At 39.5% G+C, this 27,511-nt stretch overlaps 1 protein-coding gene across 1 annotated transcript in view; it reads left to right on the forward strand.

Annotated features, from left to right (window-relative positions):
* The window catches only part of rai14 (retinoic acid induced 14), a 36,743-nt gene that overhangs the window by 4,171 nt on the left and 5,061 nt on the right, over positions 1 to 27,511 (forward strand). The window contains exons 3-14 of the mRNA XM_070924402.1: positions 15,151 to 15,281; positions 16,790 to 16,878; positions 17,169 to 17,233; positions 18,554 to 18,611; positions 19,322 to 19,392; positions 23,370 to 23,476; positions 23,560 to 23,744; positions 24,047 to 24,072; positions 24,454 to 24,540; positions 24,982 to 25,071; positions 25,919 to 26,056; positions 26,632 to 26,733. Coding sequence (XP_070780503.1) covers positions 15,151 to 15,281; positions 16,790 to 16,878; positions 17,169 to 17,233; positions 18,554 to 18,611; positions 19,322 to 19,392; positions 23,370 to 23,476; positions 23,560 to 23,744; positions 24,047 to 24,072; positions 24,454 to 24,540; positions 24,982 to 25,071; positions 25,919 to 26,056; positions 26,632 to 26,733 — 1,149 coding nt within the window. The remainder of the gene's footprint in view (positions 1 to 15,150; positions 15,282 to 16,789; positions 16,879 to 17,168; positions 17,234 to 18,553; positions 18,612 to 19,321; positions 19,393 to 23,369; positions 23,477 to 23,559; positions 23,745 to 24,046; positions 24,073 to 24,453; positions 24,541 to 24,981; positions 25,072 to 25,918; positions 26,057 to 26,631; positions 26,734 to 27,511) is intronic.

A 27,511-nucleotide genomic window follows, 5' to 3' on the forward strand; every position in this document is an offset into this window, starting at 1 on the left:
CCACATCATACTCTTAATGGCTTTTTCACAGACGACATTTTGACTTGTCACAGCAGGAAAAGCACAGGTGTTTTAAATGATTTCTATTCCACATCATGAAGAGCTAAAGGCCAGCTTTTGTATGGAGTATTTTCTGTTTGCTTGCTGGGATCCCAAAGAGGAGTTTTTTGCTGAGATATGGACTGAGATAAGGACTCGTTCATTGGTGGTTGAGCTGTGGGTTTTATATTGAGCACAGATTGTATAATACACTGTGGTGAACTGAAATTCTTGTGTGCTTTGTGTTTTGCTGTCTTTGTTTTCTGCTCGTGCCTTTGAGATATCTGGTTGTTAGTGGTTGTTATTTCAAGGGTCATGCACTGAAAGACATGGGTCCTTTTTGTAGGGTTGGCTGTTACATAACTAAAAAAACGTTATCTTTGTCAGATCTTAACTCTGACTGGCACCACGGCTCCTAGTCAGACCGCTACATGAAAAGAGTCCTACTGATAGGAAAGATGTGAAGGTCAGGTTGTGTGAAGATTAGTGTGATCAGTGTGATCCTCTGATTGCACACCACACATGCACCGATTTGCCATTGTACTGTGTAATACTCGTCAGGAGGCTGCAGAGTGCAAACTTTCCTGCCACATTATGTTTTTGGTATTCTTGTAATTATTTTTTGACCAGTATATTTGATTGTTATATGAAAACATCTGGCTGTAGAAATATCATGAAAATTAGCTTAAAGCTGTACAGCCAGGCAGACTCAGCAGAATGTGTCACCAGGTTAAGTAGATCGGCTTTCTCAAATGCTGCACTGAGAACGCACTGTAAGGCTAAGCAGTGTGAAAACGCCGCCTACACCCCTATGCTCATGAATTTCCAACGTTGATATTAAACAGCTTTATTGCTGCACAAAAGATTAAATGAGAACACAGCTGAATGTGTGATTTTCTCACAGATTATACAGCAGTGGTAATAACAGTATTTCTTTCGACACTGGGATCATCGTGGCTGTTTTGTGGCTTTTTCCACATAAAAGTTGTCCACCAAAATTCTGTGCATGCCAGTTCCTCAAAGGGAGGAACACCAGTGTTGCTTTATCAGACTCTGTGAGCAGGTGTGTAGTTATGCAAGGTCAAAGTGAATCAGAGGAATTCTTCTAAGTGTGTGTGCGTCCATGTGTGTGTTCTGAAATGTTTGCATGTCTGTCTGCTAGACTCTGTGTCTGTATTTGAGTGTTGTTTCTGTTTGTCTGCGTCTGTCTGAATATGCCTTTGGGATACATCACTGACATTTTGGGATTCGTTTGTGGATGATTTCAGCTAAGCCTATTTGGCCAAACAAGAGGGAGGTTGTGTGTGTGTGTGTGTGTGTGTGTGTGTGTGTGTGTGTGTGTGTGTGTGTGTGTGTGTGTGTGTGTGTGTGTGTGTGTGTGTGTGTGTGTGTGTGTGAGCGAGCAGTGTTTAAGACAAGCAGACGGTGTAATCTGGTTTCTGGGAATGAGGTTGGCGAACAGCCACAGAGAGACTTACAGGCATTCTGCTTCAGCCATGTCTGAATGATCAGCTGTCAGAAATGGTTTTTCTGTGACCTACACTGATAATGTCAATAAGAATGGTTCTCTTTGTTGTGTTCAAACTAGAACTTATTTAATATGAATTCAATTCAGCCAATTATAGAAGATTGATTGGTATTCAAATATATTATGTGTGCATATGGGGAAAAAATACAATCTAAAGTTGACAACATTTTGATTTAAATCAGGAACTATCTAATCAAAGAATAAGTTAACAAGACTACGAATCTGAACAAACGGTTCCAGCTTTCGGTATTTTATAATTTATAGTGCAATGGACACATTTGGTTGAGAACAAGAAGTTATTGAGGTTTGATAACCAGCCCTAAAAAGATGCAACAATGCAAAAAACCTTGCTATAATGTAGAAAATAATTCTAAAAACACAGTCGTTTTTCTTGAGGGTTTCTTGTAACAACTTTAATGTTGGAAAAAACTGTCATGTGTAATTAGTTTGAGAAATCTTAATTAAATCTTGACGTGTGCATCGACCCTTTGAGACCACATTAACGACTCTGTCCCTGCTGTGTGAGCAGAACTGCTCTAAATTAGTTAATTTGCTTAGACTGTTATCTTACTCTCAGCCCCTTACTACCAACCCCCAATTACTTACTGGCTGTGCTGTCGTGCACACACATGCACACACGTACACAGTCTTTGTTGGTTATTATGCATGTATTCTATTGTTGATGGTGGTTCTAGTATTAAACCCTCAACCAGCCCCTCATACTGTCGCACTACTTAAACCTGCTCCCCCAGTTGCTAGACTAAGCAGGATTACTTTCACACACACACACACACACACACACACACACACACTTTCACATCCATGTGCATAGGCGAGTATCCACAGCATATGCACAGACACGCACCCCCCCCCCCCCCCCCCCTTGTCACCCAGTCTCTGTGTGTCTAATTGATGGATGAATTGTGGATTATGCTGTCTCCTCTCACTCCACACAGCTGTTTCATGGCTTCAATTCATCTGAGCTGCATGACACTGGAGACTAAACAGTGCATTTACTGTTTTCTGTATTTTTGGCACTTATTAAAATGTATAGACTCTAAATGTAGCTATGTTGATATTGGAGAGATGGAGTCCACCTTATCAAGAGTTATGAAATGTGTCTGCTGTGTTAACTGGAGCAGCACTGCGAAGAAAATCACATGCTGATCATCTGAAAGTATTTCTTAATAATGCATTGTGCTCTGTGTGGTTAAAAATATGAAACCATAATATTTCCCCTCCTTCTTAGTACATCAAGGGAAATATGGCCATTAGAGAAAAACGTTTGTCCATGCAAGAACAAACTGCAGTCACAAAATAAAAATCATTATATAGTAACACAATGATGAAGCTGTCCTTCAATTATAGAAGGTTTCTATTAAAACTGAAGCTGAAGTATCTCCACTTGGCTGTGTTTGATTTGGCCCAGTCTGACTTGGTTTGGCATGGATTGGTTTGTTCTGGCTGGGTGTCGTGAAAGGGTATTAATACTGGGAGTGACAGTAAAATCTCAGGGACGGCCCGGCATTAATCTGGGAGAGGAGGTGGAGGAAGGGTGTGTGTTTGTGTTGTCAATTGTCAGCAGGAGATAGAGCAGCAGTCCAAGGGATAACTATGGGCCTGTTCACACTTACTGTAGTATTTTATCTCTAGATATACTGTTTATTCAGAAAATATAGCTGCATCCAACTTAGAGAAAATGCAGAGTGTCAACGTTGATGTAAAAATACATGTGTGGCCAACGCAGAGAAGGGAAATTCAGGATGAAATGGGTTCACAGCACCAGTTTGATTTAATCAAGATTGTCAGGAGGAGAAGCGAGCCACCAGCCAATCACATGCATGTTTAGGTTTAGAGCAGAAACAATTAATCAGGTGGTCAATCGACAGAAAATGAATTGGCAACTGTTTTGTTAATTGACTGTTAATTGAAGTCGATTTTTAAGCAAAATTACAAATTCTCTGGTCCCAGTTTCTGCAATAGAAGGATGTGTTGCCTTTCTTTTTGTTGTTTTGGACTGACGTCAGTTTGGACTTTGGAAAACTGGGATGGACATTTTTCAATGTTTTCTGACATTAATCGATTAATCGAGAAAATAAACAGATTGATTGGTAATGAAAATAATCATTAGTTGCAGCCCTAATTAGGGTTCCCCCGACTTGATCACCTCGCAGCATGAACAGAAATAGAGCTGAAATGATTGGTCAATTTATCAGTTAACCAGTTTGATGATTGATTAATCGTTTAAGTTATTTTTCAAGCATTCTCTGATCCAGCTTCTTTTTTTTAATCTTGACAAAAGGTGTAAGCAGAAAGTAAATGTTATTTTTTTTTCCTTTGTTGAACTGGCTAGATCTCACGATGAAGAGTATCTTCTCTGTGTTTGTACTAGTCTTGCTTACAGTAGCTTATGTAGCGTGCAGATGGCCAGTCCACCTATGTTGCTACTTCAGTCGCCATGGTTAGTTAGATGTTGGTTGCACTAGCCATGGTGCTCGATATCCTAAAGTTTCACCCTTAATTTTGACCACAAAGGTTTCTAAAAGAATGTAAAAAAATCTGACTTGAACTAGTTTAAATTAATCCAAGGAAAGGCAGAGGAAAATGGCTTAGAGCCTGCTTAAACATGGATCCAATTAAAGCAGGAACTGCCCATGGGATCTCTTTATTCCTTATCGCCTGTGTACATGAACTACAGACATGCAGCCAGAAAACCTGCTTGTCAGCAAATACACGAAGCACTGAGCATGGTAAAAGCAGGCGGGTGTGATCCTTGTATCTGTGCATGTGTTTGCATGCTCATTTACGTGTGGGTGCGTGTATGTGCATGGGCTTGTTTGTTCTCTGGTGTGGGTGTGAGGACACTGGTGGTGATGCAAGGTGCTTGTCTGCTACTTTATGTATTTGTGTTCTGAGAATTTGTTGCTGAAGGTGTATTTATCAGTATGACTTTAAAGTTCTTTCTTGTACACCCAGTGCAGCATGACTCACCAGACTGACATGTCTGTTGACGTGGTTCAGAACTACATGTAGATGAAAAGAAGGTGTGAGACGCAACTAATCACTGATAATGATGGCGGCACCAGAGAGATACACAGATGCAGATAAAGTGGATTTGGGGAGTTCAGTTGAAAGGTTGTGGAAAAGGGGGAGGAGTTGTAAAGAATAATGAGACGAGAGACAAAGATGAAGGACTAATGAGGAACAAGAACAGGATAAAGGAGGAGAGATTGGGGATGATGGGGAAGACAGTGAGCAGGAGAGAAACCCTATTTGGGCGAGGAGGCCAGTCAGGCTCCCCGCCCCCAGTTTGGTTCAGACGGGTTGTTTAGTTTGGCCTGCGCTGAACAACTGGAACAATATTCATGCTAGGAGATGGATGGAGGTGAGGGTTAGGCTCAGTTCACCTGAAAAAACTATGAGAACTTTCCTTCATGAGAGACTTTTGGCCTGCTTGATTTGCAGTGTACTTCCGAGAACTGTTTTTGCTTGCAAAAATGTTTTTAGTTCTGTGTAATGATTTAAGTGATGGACATGACAGACAGGTTTATGGACACAACTTAAAAGTAGAGTTGCCAGACAAACACGGTTTCCTGTTTCAGATGTGTTGTCTTTGGAGCTCAACAGAATGATCAATGAGACTGTGTAACATATATGTTTTTATACTTTTCTTTACTTTGACTCTTGGTACACTGACTGATGTGTGTGTGAGTGTGTATGAACTACTCTATCCTGACTGACGTCAGGGATCATTTTTGCCCTACTCCACTGACTTTATGTGCAGCCCTTGAGCGTAATGAGGCTGGTTGCTTTCCAAGTCCAGCAGTGTTTATTTATAGGGCAGGAAAGGCTATTTGTGTCAGGAGGAAGTGTTGCACGAGGGCTATTTTTTTACTGGAGGTCTTCTTGCACCCATAAATGTCCTATGCCGGACTAATGCATCAGTCCTTCAGCTTTAAAATAAGTACATTCACTGAAAAGAACTGTGTAATAAGTTGTATGTAAAAAGTTCCAGCAGTAAGATCATGCGCATGTCGTAGGCTTTCCTTTTCTCTAACAAGGTGGCTGTCTATAATGCACAACAAAACACAGTATATACTGTATATTGTCACAATGCCTGAACATTTAACTTGGCGGTAATTGTACACGTTTAACTGATGCTTTTCACAGCATCTGTGAATGAGCGCATGGGAACAATGGGTGTCTATTGCTAGAGTCATGGTGGCCTCGTAGTGTTCCTGTAACTACACGAGTTGTTTATGAGAGAGGCACTAGAGCAGCAGTAAAATAAGAGGTAATTAGAGAGGTCAAAGGGAAATGTCGACTAATGTGAGTTATTAAAGCTCCAATACTGAAATGAAGTGAAGAGAGGGCCAGGGTGGCTGATGGATGACGTGATGACAATTTAGTTTTTTTTGTTTCCCTCTCAGTAAAGCCTTAGTGTTGATGCCCTGTCAACAGTGTAAAGGCTGAGAGAGAGAGAGAGACTTTTAAAACATTACCAAGACCACATCATATCTTTAGCTTATTAGTAAAAAATAAATGGTTTTACCACCTTTGGGACAGAACAATCTTCAAGTGCTTATTCTTTGAAATACTGTGTGCTGCTTATTTGACATACATAACACTTCCATCTGAGAGGCATGTCTCCACTACACTGCATTTAGCAGTCCAACTAAAATCCAAGTAAATGCTGAATGACTCTCAGTATTAATAAACACAACCGGAGGAACGCTAAAACATAACTGAAATAAGAACTTAGAGGTACTATTCAAAGCACTGCTTTACCTCATCGTCCTTTTTTGCATATTATTTGTAAACATATTAATGTGTTACAAATTATAACTAATCACATAATGGCAGACCTATGATCTAAGATACATTTATGTGGTAACTGCTACTTGATACCTTTCGAAATGATTCATCATCAGTGCATGTTGGGTACAGATATTCTCCTTGGCAGTCTTGGATGTTGGCAAATTTGGTGTAAAGAAGCAGCCTTGGCAGACGTTGGATATTAATAGGGGTGCCATTCAACTTGGAAATCCACTGATTTTACACATCAAAGCCTGTTTACAGGTTTTCGGGAGTACTACTGCACATATGAAAAAAAAGTTGTATAAAGCCTTTTGTGGCTCAGAGGGAGTTGCACAATGTTTGATATATATAAAAAAAGACAATATCTCTGTTTCTGCTACATCAATTATGATCATTTTGCTCCACTGTAAATCCAACAGGAGTTCAATAGGAGTGCAATGCTCAATCGATGACTCGATTACGTGAGTACTCTGTTACATACACCATTGGTTGATGTTCATATATGGACAATATATTGACCATACCAACGTTCACTAGTTTTGAGAGTAAAAGACATTTAGTGGGGAGAGGGTGGTGCCACTATAAATGCCGTTAATCTAAAACAAAGTTGCCAAATGAGAAAAATGATCTCGTGATTTGATTCATTATCTAAATGTGCGGTTCAGATTGGGCAGTATTGTGAAATACATGGCAGCATCTTTCATTATGAGAGCAACCAGCTGGTCTTTGATTAACCGTTCTGTCTAACTCTCTTATTCTGGGTTTGAGTTTCAGAGTCTAGTAAACTATTGTGCTGTGTGTGTGTGTGTGTGTGTGTGTGTGTGTGTGTGTTGATGTCTGTGTACTACAGAGGGCAGTAAGCGGTTTCAGCTGTGGCCCAACAGAAAGGATGTATTGTTTGAGGACATTTGAGCATCTGCTTTGTTGCAGATAAGGGGTTTGAAGTTAACGGCCACTACTGATCAAAGGGCAAAGATATTGTAGATGCGTCAATCTCTGTATTTCCTTCATTGTTTCTTTTCCTTTTTGTTCTGCACATTGTTCACTCTTCCATCCTCTCCTTCACTTCCTGTCTGCCCTCCTCTAAAGAATATTCTTGTAACCTGTATAGAGCTTATTCCCCTCTGGAGTTTAGTTTATGTTGTTTGTGTGTCTTACCTCCCATCTAACCTACTTTTCTTTCTGCGTGTATTTATCTTCATCTTTCATCTCTGCATGTAATCCCATAGACAACATAATTCTCATTTACAAAAAAGACAAATCTAGTGTGTGAACTGGATCAGTGGATTGTGTTGTGTGTTCATGTTATATTCAGCCACCTCTCCGAGAGCCAGTGAGGAAGACTTTAATATAGTTTCCCTGTATTTCCATCCTAATAATCTTGTGCTGCTTTGGATGTTTTTTTCCTTTTCTACTTGACATGACCTGACTTGGTCTGTTTTTATTTCCTTTCAATGTTTTAGCCTTTTAGTAAGTTGGACTCTCTTTGAATTATCTTTAGAAATAACACTTCCTCACTCAGTCTCTTACTTCCCTTTTTCCAGAGCAAGATTTCCTGACAATTATTGGCCCAGATCACCATGAAATGTGTTAGGGTTACTTTTCATCCCCAGAGTATGATTACCAGTGATTTTGGTGCCACCGTCAAGTCAAATTTCCCTTAAACAACACTTTAACTCATCACTAGGCATCTGGAAAAGTGATTCCTGGATTTCTATAACATTTGCTGTGGATATGCATAGTCCTGGTTTTAGCTTGAACACATTCACATCTTTAGATTTCCTGGGAAAGGATTTGTTTAACATGAGTTTTCTTTTTCAGTATCACCAGAGTTGTGACACAAAGTCACAGATGCAGTTCGATGACAAACAAACGAGCCAACAGCCTCCTCTTTACGTATCAGGTCAAGCTTAGTTTTAAATTAGTTGCATAAGCCTTACCACTTTATGTGTGGAATTAAAGCATCTGCATTGAAACAGTAGAGCCTCCCTCCTTCATCTTTATTTTTTGAGTTAATTAATTTAGAACGTAGTGAAGGCAAACAGGACTACCCAGAAGATCAAAGAACAAACTACTTTTTTATCTGTAGATCAATAAAAATGTTATTTTGTGCGTTTTCGAGGGAAATACTAAAGGTTATCTAAAGTAAATGTTTTTCTGCCAAACTCCACCTGAACTCTTAGTGGCTGAACTCTACAATGTAGGAATGCCTGTTTCAGGATCTTAGTTTGTTTTTCCTTCAGATAACTGAGGAACTTCAGAGAAGCAGAAAAAGCACTCTGAACAGACATATTTATGCAGAAACCATTAGGTTAACAGTCACTCACGCTTGATGAGCATCTGTTTGCTTTGCACTGTATTCTAAAACTGTAGTAATGACTGGATGTTTGAAGTTGTGATTCCATCATTTGAGAAAAATTGAGAGAAATTAAGACCTGTGAGACATATGAGGAGAGGAGGAGGCACAAGGAGGGAGGTGATGAAGAATATAACTGTATAACTTGTTTCTTTTTGTCTCTCAGCATGTCTCTACCAATTCATTAAGTGCTTTGTCTTTTCCTTCCCTCTTTACCTCTCTTGCTCTCTGCCCTTTGTCCTCGTCCTTGCAGCCAGCCTCAGGCCTGGACAAACAGGAAACACTTAGTGTTATCAGTCGACTCTTTGTGTCTTAATGAGTGTCGGACTAAAGACAGAGAGGGAACAAACACTACCGTCCACACCCTGATCCCACTGTAAACACACTTATCGCAGCACTAGAAACAGAAAGAGAGGGAAAACCTGAAAGAGAGAGCAGGCGGACAGACAGAGCTGGAGATGACGGGGGCAGCCGGGGAAACACAACTGAAAGCAAGACAGGAAGTGAGATCCTTTTCACTTCCTGGTGGTACACGCAGACCAACAGTGGTTTATAATCTTAGGATTAGTGACCTATGACTTATTGCTGGTGCAAACTAATGTAGGCTAAACCCATGCTGTCCAGTGCAAGCCAATGTAGGCTAAGCCTTCAGTATTCAATACAAGCAGATATTGTCCGAAGTCGTTTAGAGTTCATGTGTTGTGCAGACTGGTTTATCTGTTTTTGACTGTGTTTTGGCCAGATTATACATAATGAGAAGCAGGGCTGCAACTAATCATTGTTTTAATTATAGTATAATCAATATTCCTATGATAACAATGTATCAAAAGATAATGTGAAAGACATCAGTGGTAGTGATGAACCTACAGAGAATTATCACCTGAATCTGCAGCTCCCCTCGGCTTTACAGAGCGTTGTGGGTTTCAGTTCGTTGTTCAGCTGTCCAGCCCTTACTGTTTTGATTCACTCTCACCACTCTAATAGTGTTTTTGTTTAGTAATATTGTTATGCTGCCGCAAGCAGCTGTTTGCAGCAAAAAAGCTCTAAAAACCCACTGTACACTACTTTCGCACAAAACAGCAGACAGACAAAGTTAGCGACTAGCTGGTGAACACAGTGGAGCATTTAGCAGCTAAAGAGCCAGAAACTTCTCTCAGGAGTTGGTAGAGACCAAAAGCAGAGGTAAAAGTAAGTGAATATTGGATTTGCATTTGTCAGGTGATAAGAAACACAACTCTAAAATGAATGCTAATGTTGCTACTGGATGTGTAAACAAGCAACTGTTTGCTATCAACTTAAAATGTCGACATGTCAATATTGTGTTCACAACTTGTTTCCACTGCAAGTAGCCATATTTTAAACTCAGGAATGCTTTTAAACCATGTCTGAGGTACTTGTTTTATAATTTTACATTAAACAAAAAAAATTACCCGATTTAATCTCTTGTTGTTGCGTGCTCATATGCATACGAGGAATCACCACAAATTGTCATTTACTTTAAGGACATGAAGATATTTTCCCCTGTTGGTGCACTGCAAGCATATGGTACAGGCAACATTTCCCTGCATTGTGCCCCTTTTTGGTTTAGAAAACTTTTAAATACACTTTGTTTAATCACTTTTTCTTGGAGCTGAGGCCTGTACTGATTTTGTACCATCTCTGCCAGCACATGATTATTTCATCAGCCTCCCTGCAACATCACTATTTGTGTATGCGGCATGAAACTGGAGCAGTGCATTCCGCTCCACTTAAACCTGTCCATTACAATGTAGTCTCATGCTATCGGTGTCATGCTGCTCTATCGTGACGGCCCTTCACTTTTTGTTCAACCTATTAGAATCACAGAGGCCATTAGGCAGGATCATGCGATACAGTACATCAGTGTTTCCCCTGTAATTTTTTCTATTAGTGCTGGTAGGGGGTATTAGTGTTGGTCGGGGTTCAAAGTCCATTCCAGGATTTTCTCCCACATGCAGTTATTGTTAATGAGACCATGATCGGAGCATTCACTGCAAATGTCAACTGTGTACTTTTTGGATGGAGATGTTTCTTTTACACTAATATAAAGAATCAATCTTTGGGTTTTGATGAAATGACCTTGGGCTTAAGGAAATTGTGATGGACATTTTTCACTATTTGTTAAAGTTTTATAGTCCAAACGATTAATTGGCAGGAAATAATCATTATTTTCAGCCCTAGATATGTATTTCTGCTTTTGTTCCTTGCTGCAGTCGAGCGTGACCGGTGTGATGCTTCAGTGCACAAAGAGGAAGTCCTACTCAACATGAGACGAGTGAAATTAATCATGAACTCTGGAGAAAGTGCACTCCTGAGACGCAGATGTGTGAAACGTTTAAAGTACACAAAGTTGTGCAGATGTTGTTTCTCTGTCATATAAACCCCCTTTGGTAATAATGAATGGCATGGTGATAAACAATAACAATACATGTTTTTAAGAAGGGGAATGTTCTCTCTACTCTGGAGGTTCAGATGAGGTAAGCTTTTGAAGAGCTGCATACTTTTGGAGTGAAACTTTTGCCACAGGGTAGTGAGCCTTCCTGCCCTTTTCTTTGCTCTAAATTTTCAGTTGATTCAAAGCAATGGACATCCAACGACAGCATGAACAAATCTCTACTGAAGCGAGTATACAGAGAATTGGTTGTCTAGTCTTACTGGTAGTCTTTTTAATGATAGTACAAAGATCTGAACCAAGAAAATATACGGTGCCCAGATCCCCAGACCTTGGTTTTAAAACTCTCCACTCGCTCATACCTTGTTTCTGGTTTTTCGTCTCTCTAACTTTCTAATTGCCAGGTTACTCCTCTTACTGCCCTCTTAGGTTGGACAGGTTTGTGTGGTTGAGTGTCTTTCATGGCAATTCTGCTCTGTCTCCTCTGGGTTTCTTTGTAAATCTTGGGTGGGTACATCTTAACGATAAACATACTAAGAGTTAAATATTTGCTGCTTCAGTGGAAACCAGGAACCAATATGTCCAATATCATGGGCGAAGATCCTATTGCCGCTGCACGCTAGTGTGTGGAAAACGTATAAAAACATATTCAGCTACAACATCAAGTGAGTTTGTCATGATGTACTTTTTGAGATCTGATAAATCACTGGATTATTCAGGTGCACACTATACAATTTAGGCTTAAGTTGAACAGTAGTAGCCTGAATGAAGTTACATTAAGTGACACCCCCCCCCATCTGCACGATGTGACTCCTCCTGTTATTCAATCTGTCATGTATAGGAGTGGGTTTGTTTTGCTGCTGTTTCCGGATCACAAAGGCACTCAATTACAGCACGAAGTTCCACCCTTCCTGATGTCCACAAAACATGATAAGAACATTACTGGGTACTGTGTTGAATAATATAAACAAACCACCCTCGAAGTTCCTTTTACATCTTCTTTGAAGATTTTTGTGAAACAGAAACACAGGATACGTTCCTAAGTACAGACAGATTTCTTTCCATTTTCTTCAGTTATGCCTCAGTTGTGTATATTCATCTTTTTCTTTTCAGTTCCTTTGCCGTCTCTTAAGTGTACCTATTTTTAGTATTTGCCTCAGTGCTCTGCACGCTGATTGAAGATCACATGACTGTCTGTATGAATATCATGAGACTTTTCATACCAGCATACTGGGAGGCAAATCCAGCCCACCTCTGTGAAAACAAGGAATCCTAACCACTACACCATATGGGATGTGTCCTTTATAGCTTCAGCTACCCCCTGCTGAGTCATGTTTCACAGCACACCAGTCATACTGACAGACAGATGCACGTTCTCTGACTCCAACTGTGCTTTTGTGAATGTTTTGCTCCAGACCACTGGGTTTCCCCCAGGAAATAGTTTAGCAGAGGTGGAAAGCCAGCCAGGTCCTGATTCATATTGTCTAATGATCAATTCTGTTAGTATATTACAGTCTAAACATTTACCACATTCATTTGAATTATGGCATTTACTCTGCTCTTTTCCCTGGCAGGCAAGGGTTTTATGTCATAAAATTGTATTGATTATGTTTATGATGTTTGCAGAGCTGGTGTACATGTCAGGTGAGATGGTCCACCAATGCTATAAAATGTAACACTCACAATTGCCCATGTAATGAACCCTATCGATGCATGACCACATTTGTGTGTTGTTTTCAGACATGCCTGCATGCACAATTTTGTGTGTGTGTGTGTTGTTGTTTTTTTTAACGTTGGCTGAGAGTCCTCAACACACTGCAACTTAAAGGTGCCCTGTGGAGTTTCTGTGTTGCTCACCAAAATGCATTGTGTTTCCTTGAGGCCTAAAAAACATGTTAAATGTATATTCTTGCAGAGAAAACATTTGCAAAGCTAAATTTTTAAATATGTCAAATTGTGCAATGTTTACATTCATGTTTGTTAGCTTGCATTCTTCTTCTTTGCCTATGTTGGTGCATTGCTTTGCTCAGTTCCACATTACCGCCACCAACCATCTATCAGTGAGATAGCATGAAACTTTGACAACACATATGTTGCATGTTGGAAAAAAACACTACAAGTTGAAAAACACATTCATAAATTTGACAGCACATATGCACTGCAAATACAGAAACACTGCAGAAGGATACTAATGAACAAGCTAGTGATTAGTGGGCTAATGCTAAATCCATTGCCAGAATAATATAGAAATCAGAAAGTTAAAATAAACTTGCATCGTTAGCTGATTTTCCAACATGTGATTGAAATCTTGTATCCTGTACAGTTTTCTATGACGAATTTGCGGATTCTTACCAATGTACACGTGTTTATAAAGAACGTTTTTTCCTGATCCTGCGTTTGTTTTGTAGTAACTCTGAACTGGTGTTTGATATTTTTGGAAATACTCTGTGAAGTCTACCCATCACTGCTCTTCACAGACTTGGTAGGACACCTGGTACATTCATATATCTTCTTGACGTGTCTCTGTCAGAGTGTTTTTATATCCAAACTGTTATTTCCAGTCTGTCAGAGAACTTTCTCGTCTTACACTGTCTCCTAAATAGTATGTCACCTCTTGCTTCAGTGCTTTGAAGCATGGATCGTGTGTGGGTATTCTTTTACAACAATGTTCCAGAGCTCCCTGCTAGAAAAGCGCTCTCATCTCAGACTTTATTTTCAATTTTCAAAACACTAACAATTTAGTATTTTATCATTTCCCCACTGGTCCACATTAATGGCTCTGGCTTAAGCTGCAGAGCTCGGTGGTCATCCTAGCTGTTTCAGTGACAGATGGGATTTATAGCCCTGTATTTTTCCACCAGCTGCGCAAAATGTATTGCAGTGATTGCATCTGGGTGTTTTCCACAGAGGCTATTTACACCACGTATCGCCATGCTGGCTTATTGCTCTTAAAATAGGGTACAGTTTGCCACCACCAGTATTTATGGTGTCAGAGAGTTCACCACCTTATCACGTGTAGGTCAGTAGGCTATCAGGTCAAATCTAATACTGTGCTACGTCCTAATATGCTGAGGTGTTTGCAAAGAAAGCTGACTAATGAACTTGTGCTGCCAACACATTTGGGTGCACGGGTTCAGATGTCCCCTTTACTCTACTATCAGGTTAAGGAAACAAATTAATTTACTACCTGCTTCTTTCCTAGTTTGATATTCCTGATTTTGGTTTATTATAGTTTATGAGTTAATCGTTCTTTTTGTCTAATAATGGTAGATATGTTTTTAGAGTGTTGTTTTAGGCCAGAGGTAAACACTGTAGTGGACAGCTCTTAAAGCTTACTGTTTTGTGCCCTCAGAGTGCAGTGTAGCAAGACTCCAAGTCTCTGTATGAGATAATGCTTGAAGCTTTCCAATAGCTGACTTCTCTCTATCTGAACAGCCTGTCAGTGATACAAATGTGGGGCCATTTGGTTTGTGTATGTGTGTGTGTGTGTCTGTGTGTGTGTCTGTGTGTGTGTGTGTGTGTGTGTCTGTGTGTGTGTCTGTGTGTGTGTCTGTGTGTGTGTGTGTGTGTGTGTCTGTGTGTGTGTCTGTGTGTGTGTGTGTGTGTGTGTGTGTGTCTGTGCGCTTGCCCACATTAGATGTTGCTTGGGTGTGTGTGTTCCCACATATGGTCTCAAAAGTTTGGTGTGGGCCATAGCAGAGCCAAAAAAGACATTGCCTCCCTCTGAGACACATTACTCACATTAAGGGCATCTTAGTCGTTTGGCTACAGAGTGAGATTTGATAATGTGTGTGTCAATGTCTAATGAATTCTGTCATCGTTATGTATACATTACGAGGGATATGGTACTTTCCTAGAATTAAAACCATGGATACATACATCACAATGATAACTTAATGAATATCTTAAAGAGATAAGATTTACACTGTAGTGTCCTCCACCTCCTCTAACCTCATCTCTTATTTTCTCTCTCCTTTTTTACAAATTCATCCCATATAGGTCAATGAGTGGAACAAAAACGACGAGCGCCTGCTCGCTGCGGTGGAGCATGGCGAGGTGGAGAAGGTGGCATCACTTCTTGCCAAGAAAGGTGCCAGTGCTGTGAAGCTGGACAGCGAGGGCAAATCAGCGTGAGCATTCTTACTATCATCTACAAAAGCATGAAGGAAAAATGGCTGTGGTACAGATTAAGCAATCAAGGAAATGTACTTTTAGTGCGTGTTTGTGCGGTATATTGATTTATATCTTTCTGTAATCAGCACATGAATCTCAATGGACCCCAATTTCCTTTTGGGGATGGTGAAGTACATCAGAATCACAACATGCCTAAAGCTGAAAATGCCTCCTGCAGAGTAATTAATTGACAGAGACAGAGACAATAGTCTGCGGTGGCTTCTGTAGGATGTGTGCTGTATGAGCTGGTGGAAGCAGCTTCTAACAGAAAAAGACACATTCAGATCTGCTACACTGACAAGGCTGCAAACTAAATACCAGAGTAGAATAACGTGCAAATCGCCAGTTTGTAAATACAAGTGCTGCTACTTTAGGTGCTATCTGAGACATAGCTCACACTTTCACAACGGTGTGTTAATAAATGGTTTGACTGTGGTAAAATAAAAGTGTGTGTATTCAATTTCAGGGAAACATCCAGTTGTGGTGATTTTTGTGTTTTCCTTTCAGTTTAGGGATTACATATATATCTCTACAGCATAGGCTCAAATTTTCAAGTCTCTGGCTTATGAAAGTACTTTCACGCTCCACAGCACAATGTTAAAAATGAATGGCCAATCTAAAAATACGTCTGTTTTTCTTAGTTCCTGAAAGGCTGACATTTCTCGACCATTCATTCAGCCTCCCTGACATTTTGTATTTTGAGAGCCAGTTAATTTCTGCAGAGGCGACGGAGCTCGTTGCCTCACCGGTCGAGATTGTTGATAACACAGAGGCTCAGTGTTAATATTTGACCTCTTTCTTCTTCTGAAACACAACACCCACTGACCTCAATGTGTTAAGCAGCTCACGCAGAGCCAGGACCATCAAAACACAGGAACAAACGAATGTGCAGATTCTCACATGCCGAAACAAACACACAGGCTTTTATCCACCAGTAGTTCACATCCTTGACCTTTTTTTCTGTGTGTGTGTGACTAGAGCACAGAAACACACATACAGATGCATACTCGCAGCCTTTGTAAATCATGATGAATGTGGTGGTTTGGGATCTCAACGCTCCAATCTTTTCAGAACACACAAAGGAGGAGTCTACAGTATCTCTATGGTGATAAAACCTGATTGAAAGGCATGTGGGCATAGTTGTGAGTGTGTAAGAGTGTGTGAATGTGTATCCTACGCACACACCAAGGGAAGGCTGGGCATGTGTAGTGTTTTTTTTCAATCTGCTCGCTGAGCTGGAAAGGGGTTGTATTGATTGCCGACTGCACACTTACACACAAACACACAAACACACAATGAAGTGTAAAAACTACACGTGGTTTTGATTTCACTGTCATGAGCTCTTTAATGTTTCTCTGAAAACTATAAACGAAGGAGTCGGAGTCAAATAGCTTTCTTTCTGATTTTATAACTACTGACGATTACTGTGTTTCTAATGTGTTCTTTGCTTTGGGTTTGTGTTTAGTCTTCATGTGGCAGCTGCACGCGGTCAGACAGACTGCCTGTCTGTCATCCTGGCCCATGGAGCCGACCTGTCAATCACTGATGCTGCAGGTATGTACTGTAGTGATGTGGGAATCCTCTGTATTTCTGCATAAATGTGATAATTTTTCTGAATATGTATTGTAAATAGAAAAGCATAAAGTTGTTGTGTTACATAATTGGAGGATCATTGTCTGGTTTTAGCACTTGCTAAAGGTTTGAAGTCAAATTTATACAGAAAATTCAGAAAGGATTCTCACACTTTCTAGTGCCACTTGTGGTTTTCTGTTTCATTTTATCCAATTTGTCACTGAATTCTTTGTTCTAATGAAGATCTTAAGGCCTTTCTTTATTTGTCTTAGGTTTCAATCCGTTACACCTGGCTGTCAAAAACAATCACATCGAGTGCTGCAAAAAGCTCATTCAGGTAAGGTGGATAAAGTGAACGAGGCTTTTATAAGTTACGAATTGTGATTTGTATCTCTAACATCGCTTTGTCATATTTAATGCACTGAAATGACCAATGAGACAACTTGCTGCAATCTAATTTAATATAATGGCTGTACAGTATTTAAGGTTCTAATCTAATTTAATATAATGGCTGTACAGTATTTAAGGATCAGTGAAATGTTTCCAAGATGTGTTGCACAACAAAAAGTGGATATGAAATATGGAAGTATGAATGTTTTGATGGCAGAGCATCTAGTCACTCAGCAGGACTTCTTCTTGGACGCGATACTCGGTGTAGCAAATAAGGAATGTGAGAAAACAGGAGCATGAACCGAATGAAACCGACTCTTTGAATAGTCTCTGTATTCTGTTAAGATGTCTGAAACCAGACCATTTCACTGCTTAATTTCTTCAGTCTGCTGATTGTGTGCGTATGTGTCCATAGATCAGCAGATCTCAGCAGGAGGAGATGCGCACACACACACACACACACACACACACACACACACACACTCTTCCTGCTCTGATCTGCTGACCTAACTATCCCATGACAATCTGCAGCATCTCAGCAACACGCACTTGCCTGGTCGAACACCCTGAAACTAGTCACATAACATTTTAAAGCTCTAAACACCTTTTGCCCTCGTGCCCCAAACTGTTTTGTATGTTCTGACAAATGCGTGTCTTCACTAGACATGAAGTTGTGCCATATAATACCAGTTTGTTTATCACTAGCAACAAATAATCCTAATATTCTTAAGATTTGTAGCAGGTTACCACTACTAGTTAACTACTGGGAGAAAAGAACAGAAAACATGTAAATGCAGCAATATATTGTTTGCTGCAAATGTGTATGTATATCCAGGGAGTTTACAGTGTTGTCTAAATTATAGGTATGATCATCTAAATTAGATAAAGATAAAGCACCAGTGGTAAACAGATTTTGGTGTCAGTTCCTTAGAAAATAAATTCCTCTAACATCATCAGTGATACTCAAGCCACAAGCCACTGCAGCCCCTAGGTATTTAGAGTTTTGAGAATTATTTGGACACATTTTGGGACAAAGGGACACTCTCTAAAAAGTAAAAATTATTGATTTACTAATTTAGCAGTAGCAGGTTGATGGAGATTGGAGACTAAATGTAATCACAGCGGTTCATCACATGACAGGCACTGAAATGTATTGACATAGAAAAGTGTTAAGACTATTTAACAATGGTACTTTCCTTTCATAGTCATTCATAATCCATGTGTGACATCAATTTGCACGTTGAATACGTTTCTGTTTCCCCTCCAGAGCAAATGTCCTGTCGATGCTGTGGACAGCTCAGGAAAGGCTGCTCTGCATCACGCTGGTAAGTGTCTCAGTGTCCTGAGAGTTAATCAAACAAAAGCGCTTTTACTGAAGATTAGTCTGCTTAGACAAGGACGTGGGAAAATATCTTGTGAGATTAAGTTTAAGCTCTAATATTATGTGGATGAAATCACCTACCATATTTGGAATTAAGTGATTAAACGTGATTTCAGCCCAGTTTGTTTCAATCAAAAGTTCCCATAAAACTCTTGCAGGTTTTCATTCAAACCAAACAGCCTCTCAGAGCGATGAGACGATTCTCACAGACTTCATCAGTGGTTATTATTTCATGAGGCTGCCGTTTTCTGTCTCTAAAAATAATGTTTTCAACAACATCTGCCTATACTGACTGTGACAGATCTCTCTTGAGCTTCCTCTCAGTTTGTGGTACAATGCTGATGTTAGTTGACACGGTTGTTTGGGTACATTATTGGAAGTTTTTATCAATGTTGCACTTTTAAAACAGAGGCAATGGCTCATTAGTGTCATACTACAGTAAAGCTACCATAAGCCTGCACATGTTTTTTAATGAAAAGGGAAGTAGACAGTCCACTCATGTTTAACTCGTTTTATATTTTGATTAATTTTGAATTTGGAGACATTTCTTGCTGAATTCAATCCTGAACCAAACTGATCTAGGCCACCCTGATGATCTCTGGATACCTGTGTGCTTCTTTTCATTGTCTGACTGTTGTTTTATTTTATCCTCAGCTGCCAGCGGGAACATCCAGACCGTCCAGCTGCTGTGTGAACTCAAAAGTCCCATCAACCTGAAAGATGCAGTATGTACTTTCATTATTACTTCCACTCTTTCTTTCCCAGACTTTTTTTTTCCTGGCAGGATAGTGAGGGCCTCTGAAACAGAATAAAGACCACAGAAATGCTCCATTCAGTCTCATTCGTATCGCTTTCTACTGTGTTATTTCCAGAGAGGCATTTGTTCAAGGAAGGTTAAACACTGTATGCTGGATTTTCATTAAGATTTACCTGTTTTAACATCTTATTCCCTAATTAAAGTTTTGTCTGTGTCCCTTTTTAAGTTTAAGAGAGCAGAGGTAAAACAATATAGTTTTAAAACGTAAATAAACTTCAGTTGTTTCTCACAGCTGTAAATATTCAATATTAAGGATCTCCATGAACTGACGTTTCCTCTCGTTTGTCCTTCTGTCTTTTAAAGATGAATTAATATTGTATATTCTGTGTGTGCATGTGTGTGCATGTGTGTGAGTTAGAGGGTCAGTGTACTGTGGGAACTCTGCTCTCAAGCCGCAGACATGTGGTCTCCATTGCAGTGACGCTCCATGCCTGTGGTTTTTTACCCAACTGGGGTGTGTGAGCATGATATTTTGTGTGTGTGTGTGTGTGAGAGTGTAAAAGAAAAGGAGAGCAAGTGAGAGAAAAGAAATGGAGAAGAGAATGTGTTGCCCATTTATTTCCCTTTTTATTGTCACGCCACAGCTGGCTTGTTGGAGATAAACACACAGTCACTCACACACACACACACACACACACACACACACACACACACACACACACACACAGAGTGGTGTTTTAGCCTACATGTAAAGATGTTGTGTTATTTGTAATTTAAATTTATTGCTTGTTTAAGCCTGTGACAAGTTGTATGTTGTGGTTTTTGAAGCTGGTTCTTGCTACCACTTTGTACCAGTGGCTGTTTGGATTTTAAAGCTAAAGTGTGGGGTTACAGTTGGAGCAGGCCCAACCAGACATTGTAGGGTGTTTTTTTCTTAGATATTTACATGTGGTCTTAAAAAATCTCTCTCTAATCAATCCAAAACACTTTAAGCATTTAATTTCACTCAAAATATATCAACAAAAAGACTTGCGTGTTCTCTACACTTTTAGGTTTTATACATGTGAGAAGACAAACCATGTTATCATAGCTGACAAACAATGCTTTTTTTTCTGTTGACAGGAAGACAAAAAGTGATGTCATTTTCAGTGAACATCATTGACTTTTCCAGCCATAACCATCTGCAAATGTGTGTGTGTGAGATTTGAGCAGCTCCGTCTGCTGTTAGTGAACATAAAGACTGAGAACCACAAGGCCGTCTGGAACATATTGCCGTTCCTGTGCTGAGTGGAACATACCAGCGTGTTGGCCTCAGGCATACATCACGGCTGTAACAAATATCTATACGTGATCTATATTTGACTTGAATAAACACACAGGAATATAGAAAGAAAGAGAGGAACATCTGCCAGGTCTTGCACATGTCGGACAAAGACTGTTTATAGAAAATCAAGTAAATGTAAACATAAATTCTGCTCTGAGACAAGTACTATGTAGTATAAAAGCTTCCTTATGTTTCCACTTGGAAAGAAATATATTTCTTCATTACTAAAAGAATATATATGTATACTGGCCTGGAAGATTTATCTGTCCAGCTCTACTACAGTGTTGAATACAGTATTACAATAGAACAGCATTTAAAAAGTCTTTCTAAATCTAAACAGCTGTAAATGTGATAAGGTATTATGTGAGCTTATAGTATAAAGTGGAAGCACTGAACTATCTGTCATGTTAGCTTAGCAGTTCATGTCATATAGCGCTCAGGAAGAACATCATAATAAGAGTTTGGCTCTGTGGGATTGTTGGTTTCATTCCTGTTGAGGTTTGTGGAATATATGTGGTCTGATTATGAATCAGGATCAGTTCTACATGACAAAATGACAGTGTGTACGTATGGTAAAAGTGAGTCAGTTCTAGGCTGGTCCAGTGGACATCCACATACCAGGAAGTAGCTTGGTGAGTGCATTAATTACAATTGCAAGACAGGAGAAAAAACATTTCTGCTACACAAAATTGTAAATATTTCAGATTTATTGTGCAGATTGTGGTTTAATTTAAACAATCTGATCACTCTTTGTTTCAACAGTTGACAACATTGACATATGCAACATGTGAAGTGCTGTCACAAATAGACTGCTTCTTTTCACATTGTGCTAAAGAGGTTGGTATAGTGTCCCTCACCCAACTCCTCATCCAGCAGCACATGAAGTGACAGAGCTAGCACACTTGTTTGGGCACAACGACCACTTTGAATAACTTCTCCTGTCATTTTACATGAGTACTAGGCGGTATGAAAAGAATGCCCTTTCTAAAGTAGTGTTGTACTTCACATGTAGGTTGTTAGACACACACACACACACACACACACACACACATACACACACACACACACACACACACACACACACACAGACCTTTTTATATACAGTATCTGTCAACATCAAGTAGCAACTACCACAGCTGAGAGTTACTGAGAAATTATGATCAGGTTTTATCAGATCATAACTGTCTGCTTGACACATTCATTGCCATCCACCTTAAAAACAACAGTAAATTATGTATTCACTTTCAGAATACATGGTCAGTTGATAATATTTTTATCCACACTAGAAGCTCTGTTTTGCTCTAAAGTTTGACCATAAAGATCCGTTATTCTTTTTCTCACAAGTTGCAGTTTTAAAGTTTCAACTCCTCCAATGTGTGTTTGGGTGGTAATTTTGATTGATAATTATTGTCCCATTAGGAGTGTATGAAGCTTTAAACAGGGGCATGTTTGTGTGTGTTTGTCTTGATTGACAGGTCTCTTACGTTATCACACTTAGCTGTGATGCTTGCTGTTTGCTTACTTCACGTCAGCTCAGCCCAGGCTTTACCTCACTGCTCAAATGTGGTATTCTGGCATTAAACTGACAAACTGTAACATAACTCAAATAACTAAGTGTAGCCAAACAAGCATTTTATACACCTGTGCTCTCGCATTCACCCACACAGACCAAAGAAAAATTGGTTTCTGTCTTTTAGATTCCAGAGAAGAAACAGTTCAGTGGAAACAGAGTAGAGCAGACGCAGGGCTGTTAAAGTCTTTAGCAGAACTCAGAGGAACCCACAACATAGTTTTGTTCTCTGTGGCGTGTGGAAACAGCAGCAGCAGTCTTGTAATATAAAACACAAAGCTCTGCTGACACACTTTACTGTTTCTTCACATTCTTTTGCTTTTTTCCAGTTCGACATGATTTTTTTCTCAGTTTCACTTTTAACAACATAGAAGACCTGTTGAAATGTCTGTTCATACAGTTTAATATTGAGTTCCTTATCTGTTGTCTTTGTATTTGTGTTGATTTACTGTGTTTAGAAACTATGCATTCAAAGCCCTCTCTTAATTCACAGTTTATTGAGATGCATAGTATTTCCTAATGCCATCTTCGTGAAGATGATGTAAGCTTCTAGACAGCAGCTCCCTCCAGGCTGCACACCGCCCTCCACCAGCCCAGCCAATCAAATGTTTAGGTTAGATTTAGGTCATAGATGGTTAAGGTTAAGTTAAATGTCATGCTTGGGGTTAGGATCTATCAATCCTGGTGAAAAATGTGGGATGTCTATGTTGCATGAAACACTGCCGCAGTTGCCCAACTCTGGGCAATAAACTCCACTGAGTCAGCCCATTCATTTAGAACTGTAAATATATCATTTGGGGGATTTTCCCAAAATCTGCACCACTCTAGAAAGTGGAACAACTTTTGGCTTTTCTGTTTATCTGCTGGGAAATTCATGTAGAAGGCATTCACTTCTTTTTCACGTAGATGTGAGATTTCTCCCACCACACAGAGACTTACCATACTTCATCTGTAGGCCCACGTCCTGATGTCACACTGGATAAGTTATGTTGGTTTGTTTATCCCTCCATAGGATGATATCTAATGTTTATAATGTCCGTTTGTCCCATAGGACGGGCTCACCCCGCTGCTGCTATCAGCCAAACACGCTCATGCTGAAGTATGCAGCACTTTGCTGGACTGCGGTGCTGAAGTAAACGCTTCTGACAACAGTGGCAGGTACAAACACAGTCAAGGCACATACAGTGTGTAAGAGTAGTGATGACGATGTTGATCAATATTTGTACTCTTCTGTGTTGCAGGACAGCCTTGATGCTGGCCAGCGAATCCAACGCTGTTTCTGTTGTTGAAGTCTTGGTTCAGCGAGGAGCAGATCTGTCGGCTGTAGATTCTCAAGGCCACGATGTCGCACAATACGCCAAGCTGTCGGGCAACTCTGAGGTCAAAGCTGCCTACACTGCTGCCCTGAACAGACAGCAGGTCTCAGGTAAGAGTTACGCAAAGACACGCAGAAAGTAAGGAAGACAGCGTGACCTACATTGTGTGGGCTCCTTCCCCACAAAATGATGAATGCAGACACACAATACAGAGATTCGTACTGCTCTGGTTTCAACACAAAGTCAACACTGCCATCTGGAGGAGTTCTGTTAGTGTTACTTTTCTTTTCATGTTAGGTGTAACTTGTTCTCTATAAATGAGATGTTACCTGTAAATGTACAATACTAACAAAGAAAGCTATAATTATGACTTCTATTTGATTTTTGATGTTCGTCCCTTTTCCTTTGACAGATATAAAGTCACCTAGAAGTCCTCCGGTAAGACACCAGTCTTGTTTTTTCAATACTTTTGTTTAGAGGTCCTCACAAACAGGCAAAGTTACTAAAACACCTAAACTTACTACCAATCAACTATTAATGACAATGAAAGAGTCTAAATGAGCTTTTAGCACTATAATGTGATTCATAGTGAAGAAGAGCTAAACTTGTTGTGTAGCTACACCTCATGGACAGTCGTTTAGTATCAGCTTTTCTCAGCTTGTGAAAAATCTTTTAGTTGCCATTTTTGGAAAACGTAATCATTGATTTGACTCTCCTTTTATACTAACCAGCACTGAATCCCACCTTTCTTTTTCTGTCTTTTTCCTTGCCTTTCTTCTTCTTCTTCTTCTTCTTCTGTCTCTTTTGCTGGCTCCTCAGCATGATCAAGTAGCTAAGCTAAGTGATGAACGGATCACAACTCCCAAAAAACGAAAAGCACCTCCACCTCCTATTAGCCCACTGCAGGTAAATGCATGTCTCTCTGTGTATCTGTCTGCTTGTGTCAGTATGCCACTCTTTATATTAATGCATGTATATATTTGTGTTATGTTCGTAAAACAAGTAGTCAGTCAGACCTGTATGTGTCTGGTCTGTGAGTGTTTGCCTGTTTACACATCATCTATTATATTATTGTTCAGTCTTTTCAGTCATTTCATTTATGTACCAATCTGTCTTTTGTTTTCCAGGTTTAAAAATGTACTTAACATGTAGACATCGTCATCACTTAATTGTTGTAACAGGACACTAACATTTTAAGTTTTAGTTCCTGGTATTTCTGTATCAGCAGATGATAAACATAACGCACTCATTTGATTTTAACACTGCTTAAAAAGTGTTTTTAAATCAAATCATGAGGGTATATGAGGAAAACAAATCCAAAAACTAATCCACTCAGTCCTTCTTTAGAGCTCTGGACCCTCCTCTCCTTCAGCCCTTACCTCCACTGGGACCCCTGCATCCAACAAAAGTGACACTCCCAAGAGATTCATCTACAAGGTAACATAAAAACATAGTCGACATAACAAGTGTAATAACATGAATAAGAAGCAGGAGCATTTTTAGAATATGCAGAACAGATTTTATTTCACAAGCTGAGGTTTCAACAATATTTATTTATTGCTGCAGGAACATCCAAATGTACAAAGTTATAAATATAAAAAAGGGGGGAAAAAAAGTTAAATAAATATACAATTATTTAATGTCGTCACACAAAGTATTCAAAAAGCCTCAAACTTGCAGTAAATGCCTTCTATCCTGTATCATCATATCTATGGGAAGAACGAAACCCACAAGATCTATAGACAAAATACAGGACATTATATAGTAACTTTAATCTATATAGCATTGAAAAGGCATAAATACACAATTAAGTAATATAAGTAGGTTAATACATAGGCAAGAGAATGAGACAAAAAATTATATAAAAATAATAAAGGGGGGAAAAAAGAGTACAGAGGTTAACTGTTCCTGACCCTAAAAATATATCAATAGAAAAATATTAATAATAAACTGCACTAGCCATTTTCTAGTATTTTTCCATAAAGGTTTGTACAAATGTATCCACAGGTGTGAGATGTGTGAGTTGATTAAAAACATGCAAAGATGTTTCAGGAATGACATCAAATACACAACATTCTTACTTTTCAAACCCAGAGGGAGACATTTGGTATATAATTAACTTGGATTTATCATTAGCTGAACTCTTACCTTCAGCCTTCATACATTTTACCCTTTCTCCTCCTTCTCTCACCTTTTACACTCTCTTTCTTCTCCTTGTCCATCTTCTGCTCTTCTCCCCTCCCACTCCTCTTTCCCGCCACTCCTCCCCTTTCTCATTGCAAAGGAGGATGAAGTTAAAGGAACGGCACTGAAAGAGGAGGTTGACAAGCTCCATGAGGAGAGAAACATGTTGCTGGAGACGATCGAGGACCTGAAGCAGGCCGCGGAGCAGACGGTGACTATCCCGGAACTGGATACGAAGGTGATTAACTAATTAATTATAGTGACGTGTTTACATTACATATGAGCAGATCTGAAAACAGATGATAGAAACAGAAGACTTGGTCTTAGTAAATGAGGTAAGACTTTTAGTTTGAAAAGTAGAGCATTAAATCACAGTCTAGAGTTCAACACATGCATTTAATATACACTTATTGGTATATAAACATATTGTAGATGAATCATCTACCCATCCAACTGAAAACTTTTTCCTAATTTGGATGAGGATGAACCTTTGGGCTACGTATAGCCAGACATTTATACATAATGTATTTATGCATAATGGATACATTTTAAGTTTTTTCTATGTATCACAAGTTTATTAAAAGTCTTCCTGGTTGATAAAACCTTCAATCAACACTGCTTTTGTAAGTTTAATACTATACTCTGACAACAGACAGCTGTGCACTGCTGAACCTTTTCACCTTGGGCATTCTTGAAGGAGGTCTAACCTAAGCTTTAGACCTGTCACAACTCGTTTTGTTTTTCAGTAGGTAGCTAGTGGTCCTTAACGTTGCTGTTATGTTTCTGTGTGTGTGTGTGTGTGTGTGTTGACAGGTCGAGCACAGTTTTACAGCATCTGCAGCTCTGATTCCTGCTCTGCAAGCCAAGATTACTTCTCTCACTTTGGAGAACCAGCAACTTGCAAGCAAACTCAAGGTATGTAACCCATTCATTCAGTTAAACCATAACCACTGAATGAACACTCAAGGTGAGGGTTGTACACTGTGTGTGTGCATGTGTGCTGAGCAAGTGCTGCACTTTCTTCATGTGAGAGGCTGAGAACTTTAACTACAGCAAAAAACAAAAAAGCCATTTACAAAATTCACAGAAGAAGAAGAAATGGCTATGTACAAATAATGGAGTTATTATTAGCAAATTAAAATAATACACAATACAAAAGTAACATTTTAGGAAAAACTAAAATTACAAGCACAACAAAAAAAAATAGGTTCTCATTTTTTTCAGGTCTGTCTTAAAACAATGCTCCATACTGGCCCTGAAGAGACCCCCCTTCAATGCTATTTCAGTGGAAGCGACAGGGGTCAAAATCCACAGTCCTCCTCCTCCTTTAACCAAAGATAATATGAAGCTTTAGCAGTTAGCCAATCAACTGGTATCTTCTAAAGTTAGTGATTTTAGTACAAAATGTTTTTTTCTACTCTTTAGTTACTGTGCGACACAGCAAGGACACGAGTCCAGGGAAAACTTAGAGGGAATTTTGTACTGAAAAGACTGTGACTTTGGAAGACAGAAGACTTTATTTGACTGTTGAGGCCTCATATTATCTTTGGTTAAACTTTAGATTGCAATTTTTCACACAGAAGGAGGACAGTCCTCCATCACTTAGATCTCCTCACGGACAGAAGGAACAGTTACACCGACTTAAAACAATGCTCATCTGCCCATATGTACATTGGAAATGTTTTAAGGTGTG

Source organism: Enoplosus armatus, chromosome 18, assembly GCF_043641665.1.
Source record: "Enoplosus armatus isolate fEnoArm2 chromosome 18, fEnoArm2.hap1, whole genome shotgun sequence".
NCBI classification, from domain to species: Eukaryota; Metazoa; Chordata; class Actinopteri; order Centrarchiformes; family Enoplosidae; genus Enoplosus; species Enoplosus armatus.